Source organism: Clavelina lepadiformis, chromosome 1 (genome assembly GCF_947623445.1).
Source record: "Clavelina lepadiformis chromosome 1, kaClaLepa1.1, whole genome shotgun sequence".
Taxonomy (NCBI): domain Eukaryota; kingdom Metazoa; phylum Chordata; class Ascidiacea; order Aplousobranchia; family Clavelinidae; genus Clavelina; species Clavelina lepadiformis.
This window is the reverse complement of record NC_135240.1, coordinates 20,285,251-20,297,975: the sequence shown is the minus strand read 5'-3', so window position 1 is coordinate 20,297,975 and position 12,725 is coordinate 20,285,251. Positions and strand designations below refer to the sequence as shown.

At 37.6% G+C, this 12,725-nt stretch overlaps 1 protein-coding gene across 2 annotated transcripts; it reads right to left on the bottom strand.

Annotated features, from left to right (window-relative positions):
- Positions 1-4,746: 4,746 nt before the first annotated feature.
- On the bottom strand, positions 4,747-11,825 carry LOC143469916 (uncharacterized). Of its 2 annotated transcripts, none has more exons than XM_076967790.1 (12): positions 11,654-11,825; positions 10,758-10,928; positions 10,316-10,532; positions 9,906-10,110; positions 9,430-9,553; positions 9,147-9,289; positions 8,336-8,468; positions 8,085-8,233; positions 7,810-7,979; positions 7,524-7,678; positions 6,937-7,173; positions 4,747-6,840 (listed from the first exon to the last, which is right to left on the bottom strand). In XM_076967790.1, the coding sequence occupies exons 1-12, from the start codon at positions 11,708-11,710 to the stop codon at positions 5,101-5,103; spliced, it is 3,501 nt and encodes a 1,166-aa protein (XP_076823905.1). In that variant the 5' UTR covers positions 11,711-11,825; the 3' UTR covers positions 4,747-5,100. The 2 variants fall into 2 exon arrangements, with proteins under 2 accessions (XP_076823905.1, XP_076823906.1); XM_076967791.1 differs by having other exon boundaries at positions 10,316-10,520.
- Positions 11,826-12,725: the final 900 nt, after the last annotated feature.

Below are 12,725 nucleotides of genomic sequence, written 5' to 3'. Positions count from 1 at the left end.
AGCTACAGTAAGTCCAACTTCCATGACTTCCAACACCAGCTTACTGGAGCCTGTCACAGCTCTCATCTCAACAAACCCTCTTTGCATAATTGGGCATAGAAGATAGTTCTCATAGTTTATAACTAAATAAAACCAACCAAATCTGGCATTTGGAAGCAATTTCAGAAAAACGAACCAACATATATACACCAATCTGTACTGCTACAACCTATAACTCAAAAACAGGTTATAATTTCTTACAATGCACATACAAAAGTTAAAAAGATATCTTGTGTGCATCACAAACTTGCAGTTCAGCCTGTCTTACAGGTAGCCACACAGATTATTCTTTTCTCCTCTCTCTATCCTCTCTTTATCTTCTAAAACAAAAGATTGTTTCTATAATAACTCTACTGAATTTTCCGGTTTGTTTTAAAATTATCTAAACAAAACTATTTTTAACTTTTTCTCATCTTTATGGCAATGCGTTGTAGATTAAACTACACATTTATCACTACTGGTAAAGCTAAATAATTTTGGTACTACTACGCTTATGCAGAGCTAAGACATGACAAAAACTTAGTCTGCAGCTCTGGAAAACAGAGTCTATTCCTCTATTAGAATAAAAAATAGAAGAGTATTCGTGTCCCAATGCTTCACGAAGTTGGCATCAAAAATCACAAATGAGATCAGTGCTTGGCAAGATCAATGGCATTAATTTGACACTGTCATTATGTATAAAACAGATGTCAGTCTGGCGAACACCAGTCTGGTTTACTCATATAATTAATAGGTTATAAAAAGGCACATAGATAACTACTTAAACAGTACAAATCATGTCTGTAACCCAGTGGACATAATTATGGAGGTCTCACCTTACCACCATCGGCAGCTAACATTTCATTGTGTCAGCATTGTGTAATTCCAAGATCATTGAACATTTTCATGGTAGAAGTTAATTGTTACAAAGGATGTCCAGATATATTTCATGAAAAAAAGTGTTTAGCCTATATGACATAGCACATCACAATCGTTATCTTCGGACTGAAGAAAGCATTTGCAAAACTTAAACTTGGAAATGATTCCTCACCACTTGAGGCCTGATTACTGAGCTTGTTTTTCTGCAAGTTCCAATGGATAGGCAACAAACAATTTTTATTTGTCTTTTATTTTTTACATTGTATTGAGGCCTAGAGGGAACTGTTCATCAGAACCAGGATCACAGAACAGAAGCAAGCATAGATGATGCATTGCTCACATAACCCTCACAACTTTAAAATGGTTGCATCTGCCACTAGATATCAAACACAGATATTATTGCATGCCTAGCACCCAGCAGTCTATCCACTAGCTGCTATACCTTATAGTGAAAAATGTGGCACACACATGCACGATTTTTAACCGATTAACGTGTACACCGAGCTTTCACAAATTCAATCAGCCATTCTGCACCCCATTTCTAAGTTCCTTCAATAAGTTTACTTTTATTCTTTTGTAATGTTTAGTTTTTATCACCCCAGTGAGCAGCAAGGATAAACGGTGTACAAAATGGTGTGCTGTTGAGGACCAAATAAAATTTTTGGTGCTGCTATCTTGTGTTATACCGTATACCATCTATGTATGAAGGCACTGAGGTACGTACTACTTTCATGCACTGGTAAACGACCAAAATAGTCGCCAGTTGACGCAATGTCAATCAACCTGGTGAGCCGGTGTGCAGGATGTTTTGCACCAAAAAATCTCCGGTGTGTAATGTGTATAAGTGGCAAACTCTGCAGTCTGCTGCACATGTATGAGATTCATCAATGTGCACAGTTTGCACACCGAACTTTTTTATCTTCAAGCAAACTTAAAATGAATAAATAAACACCTGGTTGTTTTAACACCAGTTAATAACAACTAAACAAAGAATTGAAGCTTCAGTGCATGCCGTCATGCCAAAATTTCGTCTTCGCATGCACGATTTCTCATCAACAAACAGCAGGAAAAGCGGCAAAGCTTTGATGGCAAAAACGTACAAGGTTAGCACGGCCACCAAACCCAGATTCCAAATCATTGCCAAGTTCAAGTCGTGTAAACTACAAAGAGCATTAACCTAAATCTGTGCAAAAATATCAATATTTTCCTCAATTAGAGGACAAAATATTCTGACTGACCAACAACAAGTCCAACAACCACATACCATGATATACGGTAGGCTAGGGATCCCCACCTACCTCACGACTAAGCCTGTTAGCCTGTATAGGCCTAGCCCTTATAGTTAATATAAGCTGTAGACTACTGGAAAGACTCATCGTACTATAGTAATTGCAATTAGACGGGATTGCACCTATGTGGAATTGCACCCATACACGCGATTGCATCATAATCGCGTGTGGACGGTGTGGGTGCAATGACGAGACCACCATTGTAAAGTGTGACCTCTGGAATTGCTGTTGTACCAAAGCCACATTTGGTTAATGTTGTATAGTTATTGGTTAGTGGAGTACTGTTGTAAGTTTGGTTTTACTGTGCTGTAGTATTTAATGCTATATGATATGGTATGATAAAAATTCTTATCCTCCGACTGAGGAAAGTCTTAAACCTGGTGTTGATCGGCATTACAATAGTATGGCGCCATTTGGCATTGAACACGGAACACGAGGACCATTTAATGCGAGGTAAGCCTCCAAACCACTCAGCTATCACAATCTTTATATCTACGTCTCACCATAGTCGTAATGACTTTAGTCTAGTCCGTGACTCGACTTGAGAGTCTGACTCGGGTCACTTTTTGCAAAGACTTGACTAGAGCCCCTTCCTAGAAAAAACCTTGAAAGACTTGGTTCGATTCATTTCGTTCATTCATTCATTCATTTTATTTTTCGCCTTCAATTTGGAGGACGAAAAATTGTGCTGACGCAGGTGGTCGCAAACATATCAGCAGTTAATGAGAATAATTTTCACAAATTGGACAGGAAAATGTGACAAGGCCTCGAGGGCAAAAACGTGCATTACGGACCAATAAGAGAATGTAAAAAGTTATTAGTGTCAGCACGGCCACCAACCCCAAATTACAAAACACATAATTTAAGCACATTTAATATAAAACAAACGTTATGCTGGTAGTTTGGCAGGACATAAGTGTATTTGATTCAATACAGCATTTGAAAAGATTCGACTTGACTTGAGCCGGTCCTAGTTGATTAGATTTCAGAACTAAGTAAAACGAATTTTTCTTTCTTTCATACCAGTAAGGTGCAACTTGAAATGAAGTTTGTTTGTCTCCAAATGTGTTCGGGCAATAGCACTTTTAACTTAGCACATGCTAAAATTTTCTCGTGGCGTCGCGAATTGCAGCCTACTGTTTTTGAGTAGCTCTTGGTAGATATCAGGTATGGTATAACCATAAGCCATAAATTGCAGATTTGGTGGCTATGCTAACGTACTGTAATGGAAAGTGGTGTATGGTACCTTAACCTGTAAGGTTTGCCCACTTCCTTACAAAGTCTGTTTACTTGTGTATATCTTAACAGTGAACTTTGTTAGACTTCAGCAATAATGACACAGGAATGACAACTGTATATTCTGATTATATTTGAAGCTTCATTGAACGAATACATCAAGATAAAACATTGGGACAGCTACATAATAAAGTCGACCACTTTCTAGGGTTAACTTCGTAGACTGTGACGCAATGAATAGCTATGAATGAAAGAATAACTCACGTCACGATTTATAACGATATACAGGAAGTCATGCATAGGCGACACGTAACGCAATGCTTTGCTTTGCCGATTTCCGTATTCTATGCGGCATTCGATTTGCAAGCAATTTTATATTATCATCACAGTACCATCTTATAGCACAATTCTATTATTGCTATCTTGCATGTTTTAAGCCAGGGGTGGGCAACATACGGCCCGCGACGGGATTTTGAGCGGCCCGCAGACAGTTTCCGGTCTTACATGATAATGTGGCCTGCGGCCACATTCTGCCGCAATCCCTGTATTGCGTCACTGAATAAGTCCAAGTTTGCCAACCTGAGAAAGATGGCCATAAATCTACTTGTTCTGTTCGGGTCTACATACATTTATGAGCAAACATTTTCGACCATGAACATTAATAAGACAAAGCTGCGTTCCAATCTATTCAGGAATCCGGCCCGCCAAGTACTTCATTTTCTCATATCAGGCCCGCCGACCGAAGAAGTTGCCCGCCCCTGTTTTAAGCCCTTGGGCTTTGCCTCTTTTTCCAGCTCGTTAATTGTTCGTGAGCATGTGTTTTATTGTGCTATAAGTTTATAACTACAACGGTTGGCATCCTAACTTTCGCTCCGGACAGTTAATGGCGAAAAATAAACAATACAATACTACATTAACACGTTAGCACATGTTAATGTAGTATCTATGGTATAGCACTCTGCTATTGGTGACGTCATACTTGCTGATCAGTGATTTAAGATTGACAGGGTCGTTATTAAAAGAACGGGTGTAGTTGTCATATAGCAGCATTATGTTTTGAAATAGCTGAGCTTTACCCGCAAGCCAAATGGACCCTAGGGCTAGGCACCATGCACCCACAGTCTAACTGACTTTTTGATGCAGTTCATAATCATTAATAACAGAGAATAGTTTCACTGAAATAACATTAAAGCGAAAGAATATATAGGTTTATAATATAAGCGTATTTTATTATTAGGCCCCCAGGTTTCAAAACCACTAGCCTATAGGTTATGTCGCCTAGCTGTATCAAAAACAACCATGGATAAAACACTAAGTTAGCAGCTTCTATCAACGTATTTATTCTATGTACATTGTATAATTTCGAATAACAGCAGGTATACTACTAAGTTGCGGTAACTAATTTCATTATTAGCAGTTTAAAATTGCATTCACGACCTCTTTAAGAAGTAGCGTTCTCACAGTACCAACCAGGTAACAAATATCACAGTGATCGAAATATTTTCAGCAAAGAACACAGCAGAGACAACTGCCAACACATTCCGTAATCTCATATATGTAGGAACGATGTTGATCGTTATTCTAAATATGTTAATCTACAATAGTTAACAATTAACTTGGTTTCAACTAAATGATAACTCAAAAAACCAAACATAAGTCATCTCCAATAAACTTCTTTTTACACAACTTTAAACTGCATGGAAAAAGTCATCGAGTTTTCATCTGATTTAACTATAACACCTACGATGGTCTCTCCTGGCCCCGGGACATAGTTCCATTCGTAAAGGCCGGGAGATGGTGAAACAGGTGGCAAGCGTTGAGTTCCATTAAAAAGAGCCACTTCTTGAAAAGGAACAACTGACCACTCGACTTCAGATGATGAAGGCTTTTGGAATCGACCTAGGTAAACCTTGATAAAATTCTCTTTGTTTCTTAAAATTTCTATTGAATTTGGACTGAAAAGAGTATGAGCACTGGACGTCCAAACACCAAAAGCTTTAGGGAAAGGAATAGTGCAAGTACTAATAGCAGTAGCATCGACAAGTACATACATCAATGGTACAAGTTGGCCGCTGGTATCATCCAGCTCGCTGCCGTATACAACTAATGAATACAAGCCATCGTGTGCAAACCGGAGTTGCAAACACGTACTGTATGCATCAGCGTTTCCAAAAAACACAAAATCTTCTGAAGAATTTTCTCCCTTCTTAGCATTATCATCCAGGGGAATCAACTTCGCCTTGAACTGCAGTGGTCTTGTAGTGCTCATAACCATTTCAAAATCATCTCCGCCTTGGTAAATTCTGCAGGGGGCACTAGCTTGCACATCCTTGGGCAGCGTTTTAAAGGTAACCAATTCGGAAGAAGAATTTTGGAATCTAACATTTTGAATGCCATGAGAATAAAAACGCAATCCCGATGGCCCCCAACTTCGAGTTGGAGCTTGAGGCAAAGGCTTTACGGGATGCACGCTGGCTGGAATGACCAAAGCTGTAAACACTGATGGTATATTTTGCGTTTGATCTAACAAAGCGGCATAAATTCTTAAAGCGAAGCTAACCTGCCCACACAACTGCACAGGTGCACGAACGGTTATGGCTGTGTAACTACCTGTCGTTTCTACAGCACAATATTCATCAAGAGAGGATGTTGAGTTGGAGCTCGTGAGGTTAGCAACAAAAGTGAGAGGCTCCTGATGTTTAAACAAAAGCCGACATTCCCCGTGCGCGTCGGTTTTCATTATGCCACTTCTCCACTCTCCTAACAATGGAGAACCTGACACTAATTCTAAATTTGCATTGTTGAAATCCGGTTGAATGCTTCCCAATCTTCCATTAGGAATTTCCGGAAACGGATTGCCTTTATTAGAGTCAACCTGCATTCGTGAAACGACCAAGTACTGACAGAATGCTGAAAAGGTGTTCTTCGCCTCGGCAAACTGATCCCAATTATGGTACAGTGTAAGAAGGTAGTTTCCGTTTGTTGGAGCCTTAATGTGAAAGATAACTTCTTTGGAGTTTCCCTTTTGATTGAGGGCATGAAGTACCCAACCATTCAAAGCCGACGTCGATCCGTGCTTTACGTCACACAATTCCTGTGTGAAGCTCGCATTTTTCCAACTTTCTGTTAGTGTGAAGACAACTTTAGCTTCGCCCTTCTGGTCACATTCTACCACTGGTCCTGGATGTGACATCGACACAGCAAGTAAACCAACATCGCCCAAGTATGGACCGTATTGACCGTTAGCAATCGGGAGAGGTGGTTGGATAAGACTGTTGTTGCGTATTTGTTTGACACTTTGGCAATTGATTTGGTACAAGCAGACATTTGTGAATGTATTTTCATCGCTGTACTTTTTTGACAAGCCGAATATTTTGAACAAATATTGTCCGGCAGCAGGCAGGAAAAACTCAAATACCTATACGAGCAAACAAAACCTTTATTTAAAGTATTTACCTTTACTAACTTGAAATACTCCGACCTAAATCAAAGGACCTATATAACGTCACCATACCTCTTCGTCGTTGTTGCTATAATGCAACATGTATTGATGTAGCAGAAAACCATCGATTTCCTTTTTCTTGCTGCGAGTGCGTAATTCTCCCCGAAATTTTGCATCATACCTTGTGGAGGATGGCACCTTAAGAACGATCTTCACATAACCTTCATCGTTCGTTGTTATCACACCGGCTGGATGTGAGCAGAGCTCCAATTTTAGTTTGAAAAACAGAGGCCATAACTTGGCTGAATTCTGTGACAAAATAAACATATTGTATAAAAGTATAAATGTCGCAATAGGCGCATGGAAGTGTTTTCTACCGCTGCTCTGTGCCTGTATGCATGTTTGGAAAATGATACCTAACTTCTAAATTTTTGTCTTTATTGAAACCCGGTAATTGCCACCAGGCGTAATATCAATGGTAATAGACTAACAAAATTGTTCTCACAGTTGATGAAATGAAATGTTTTTGCTACCAAACCACTTCTGACGTATTGAAATGTTGGCGAAAAATTTAATTTTTTTTCATCTCAAAAGAACAATTTTTACTCTATTGATTTGACTGAATGTTTTTTTGTGACTTTGAAATCTACTAAACTTGCCTCAAACTCAGAAAGAGTGTATGGCTTAGGTAACAACTGCCAGTCTGGCTCATCCGGGAAGTGAGTGATAATCATCTGATCAGGATCTGTCAAGAAATAATGCTCTTCGTACTTGTACTCGGTATGCCATTCGTTGTGTGACAGATCGTCCTCTTCTGTCGTAATAAAAAAACGGCATATAAGTTATTTTCAAAAATTCATGAAATCGGTTTTACCCATTTTTAAGTAAAAGTAGGCTATAATCCTATTTTATAAAGATAAAACTAAAATCGATTTTTAGCTTTACCAGTCACGTGGCGGGCACCCCAGTTTGTATCGATCAGTCTCCATTGTTGATCAATCAATACTGCGTTCCAGCTGCCGCGGAATGAATCATTAGGTTGAAATTTGTGGTCGGGATAATAACCCACTCCTTTCAAGAATCCAGTAACCAACTTAGCGTGAAGACCGGCGGCACTGTTGACAATAAATTTAGTGAAAAAATACTGATCGTAAAGCTGTTGTAGATTATTGTTGTATTCTGATTGTTCCAGATTAGTATACCATTACATCCCGTCGCACCTGCACATTCGCTCGAATAGACCAGCGTAAGTTTTTTTGTCAAGCTTAATCGCATATAAAAATCCAAGCGGAGTGTCTTCTGATATGTTTGCAGGAAAATTGATTTCATTCAGGTTTTGAGCTGTTACCCAATGAAAGATAATTCGAACCTATAGAATTTGCATTATCACTCTGCAAGCTGTAAAATTTGCCAATAGGCCTATGTGCTGTTTGTGACGAAATTGGAAAAAAGTTATGTTAAAATTACATACCTTTTCTAAGTCCGAAAGCTGGTGTATTAAGAGTTCTTCCATAAGATTTGCAAATGTAACCGAAGCAGACGAAACTTTCTCCATGTTGACAGCATGCGACTCCAGATCCCGGAAGAGGGATATATTTTCTTCTCTGTAAATGTCAAAAAACATATCACCTCATGATGAAGCGGCCTTACATAAATATTTATAACCGTAACTATATGCATAGTATATTTGATGTCGAAAGATGTGGGTCAAAGATCGATATATATCGGGACATTTTGCCATGCGGCAATGTTTGTTTTTAGGAACCTGCCAATAATGAATTTAATTTGTAAACGATATTGACGAACGTTGACTGGGACAAGCAATTATAGATTAGTCATTGAAATAATCGAAGATAAAAAGTGTTGAGGCAATAGTATATGGTGCCTTATGTTTGTATGTGTACACGACAATGGAAAAACGTTTTGAAAGAATATTAGAAGAACCTAGTTTTTGATGCAGATTACTATAGGATAATCTTATAACATTAAGAAATTCGGCGGTGTTTGCAACACTTGATCGATACGCATATGCTATATATGCGACCATTATTACCATAGCCATCAACTATTTTCAAAATTCCGATCACCTCGTATTATAAAGGTCCTAAAATCACTTGATTACGTAGCATATTTGACAGGTGATGGAGAATGGGGTTATTGAAACGAATGCACAGCGTCCGGAAAACAAAAGTATAACGGATGTAAATGTTGTACAATTACACTTTAAGTCTTTAGTATTTTACATATTTCTTTGTTTACAGTAGTTTATATAAAAGTCATACTCTCTGTACAGAACTTCTTTTCTATCAACCGGCGCCGTTGGATGCAAACTACCTTCCAATGACGTCATATTGAAGGAAAGATCTCCCGACTTTGTGATTTTATCAGCAGATAGCGCGTTACTTTCTCTTTGCACTTCAGGTATCTTTCAAATATAAACGTCAACTTCAGATTAATTGTTATATACAGTAGAAGTTATTCAAAACGAATTTAATTCCATATTAGGTAACGTACTTACATGAACATTATAGCAACACAAAGCATAAAAATATAACGTAATCTTACTGATGCTTGCTGTGCTGCAGATGTCGCCTCTAGTTTTTGCTTCTTCCTCTCACTTCGCAGCTTCAACTTCTCCTTGAGGGATTGCTGTTGACGAAGTTTATCCAGATTCCGCATTTCATCCTCTCTATGAATAAACAAGTCTAATGCAAAAAGTTATTAAATATACAGTATATTGCTGCTACATTTTTCACAAAGGGAGATGAAATATGTCGTGTCATTGCCAATGAATCATAACTATTTAGAAACGAAGTATAATAATTGCTCTTCCCACAGTCAGGTCTTAACAAGGCCTTACTGAAGGATCGCACTTGATAAGATACGACATTTACCCACTCACAACTTCACAAGTCAAGTATTTGACAAACACTCCATAAAAATGAAGTTGTTTATATTAAACACCATGATGCAGGCACTTATAACGGTTGCCATAGAACTTTTGGCTTTGCTCGTATTCATTAATTTTCTATCTTATGTACTTTTCCTTTGCTTTTAGATGCTCCTCCAAGGCCCTTTGCACTTGATCTTGCACATTTGGGGAAATAGGTTGAAGAGGTAGCTGATCTTCATCCGGTAAAGGCTGGTTAGACAGAGCACTTCGCTGAAACGAAGAACGATTTTCGTGCATGCTACTGTCCGGTTGAGTCTGCTGAGCAGTAGGCCCACTGGGTAGATTTCCATTCGCTTTTAACAGAAAATGTTCTATTGAAAATTGACCCTTGAAAATTGTCATTGGTTACATCAAACACTTTATTCCATTTTTCCGCAAACAAGGCATAGTACGTATAAGTTAAGTTCATATCAACATACTTTTAATGCCAACCAAAATAAAATTTTGTTGACCAAACATTTGGTAAATTCAAGCAGAATTTTCAAAACAAATTCTTACTTTTGACAGCTGAATTTGATTTGAGTTCGTAATTTGACGGGGTATTGGCTAGTTGATTGCCTGAGGTAAGATCTGAATGGTTTGGGCTTGCGGAATTTTCGGTATCAGAAAAGCGAATTGTTTTATTAAGAACTGGCTCAGACTCTGACATAAGTGCGGATGTAAAATTTGTCAAGTCCTGCTTGGTTGATGGTGCAGTATTTTTCTGCAATTTACACTGATAATGAAATGTGTAACATTCACTCAACAATAAAATGTTCAATACCAAGTTTTTGCTTTTTTTACGTAATTAAGACGCATATTATTCATAAGATAGATTTTACATTGAGAAATCATTGCGTTCTTTTGGTATACAATGCACAACAAAAGAAGTTAGGTAGACGCACTTAATATGAATTATCAGTAGTAATATACGACATATTATATGGAACAGATGCTATACCATCTCCTCTAATTTTGCCATGGAAACTACTGTTTCGGGATTTTTATCCAAAAGTTCTTTTTTTGTTGTTGCCGGCGGTTGCGGACGAGGGAGTTTCTTTCCATTGTTGTTAATTTTACCATCGTTATGATCTTCAAAGGTCGTTGTAAATTGAGCGGTCCTAGGAGGGTCCTGCAATGAACAATATCCCCTAAGAACCGAGAGAGAAATCTGGTCTAAAATTCCATTTAAAACAGTTTATTGCTATTAAAGTTAATCAATTTATTGTCAGTATATAAAGAAATATTTTCACGTTTCAAAGGCTAACACCTAAAACGCATCGTTCTCCTTTTAAAAAAGGTTAAAAGTTTGCATTCTAAAAATGTGTTTTTTTCTTAGCAAAACCAATCCTTTACAGTGAATGATTCTGTTTCAATACGATTCATATAACGATTGTTATACATATACGATACTAAACATCTCGAGCGTGCACTGGTGTTCACAAGGACAAATCTTACTTCAAGAAGTTAATGTTTATAATCCTTCTATATGAAATGTGAATGCTATTCTTCGAGTTCTGAGTGTGGTAAACAAAGAACATCTTTGACGAAATACGCTTCAGGATTGTGTTACTGAGCGTGTAGACTTAAAATGGCCAAACGACCTATTGTTTAGAATTGGCATTTTCAGTAACTATATACGCGAACAATATTACAACGAAATAGAAATCACTTTGTTAGTTTTGCGGTAAGCTTTTAAATGTATTGCATTCCATTTAACAATAGCTTTATTCAAACTTAATAATACATTGCTCACTGGAAAAACCTTTCCATGATTAGGTCTAATACAAAATATAAATGTACAACTATAGCAAAAAGCAACCAATCCAATAACAACAAGACAATAGACAAAGCCACCTGTTTCTCCTGCTTGCTTGGTGGCACACTGACTGCTACACTTGATCCGCATCCCATCTTGTCAATGCTGTAGGCGTTTTGATGGTATTATTAATACTATTATAACTATTGGTTCATAATGATTCTGATTTCTTTTTGTCAAAGAACCCACCTAGCTCATTTATTCTAGCAAAATACTGTACAACAGAAAAAAAACGTAACGTTTTAGAGATGTTTTCGAATACTTCGAAATAAAGCTATAATATGTATGTTCATTGTTCATATAAAGCGGAAAGCGCTTCTTGGTGGTAGCGTTTCACGAGACCAGTACGAGAACGTCTGTTTGTTTTAAATCAAAACGCTGACAAAAAACTGAAGATAACGATATTCATGGCTAACCACCCCGATGTAAGTCATGACATGAGACAAAAGCGTATAGATACAAAAGCAAATTCTAATCGCTTATTTGCCACAGTATCTGTGAAAAAATTTAATGCAATAATACATCCAGCATGACAAAGCTGTCTGGCTATTATACTGTACGTGCGAAGTACATATAGCCTACGTATATAAATTCACTCTCTGGAAAGTGAATACAACTTTCCATGTTTTTTAAAAGGCGAAGTTATACTACGCCTATCTGGCCTGTAACTTTGGTTTTAATAGCATCTACCCTAACCTTTTACATTTGGGCTTATTTTTTATTTGTGGTCACGGCAACACGAACCAAAAACTAGTCTTAGACATTTCAAAAGCATATGACCGACACCTGAATTCTGAAAAACTTAGATCTACGATAACTGCAACGAACAAGTAACATGTACGAACAGTACCATATCACCTTGGCAAACATCAAGTAACGTTGGTAACGACAACGTAACTGTGATAACCGTGATAAGTAAAGCTAAACGTTTAAATTATTAACATTGCATCAAATGCAAACATTGCAAACCAAGCATTAACTTTCTATTTACGTTCGCTACAAGAAAACAACGCCTAGTCTGACGATGGTAATGTTTTATCAAATTTATCTGATACCAAAAAACATTCAAGATTCCACTAACAAGAAGTTCTGTTACTATTCACAAAAGAA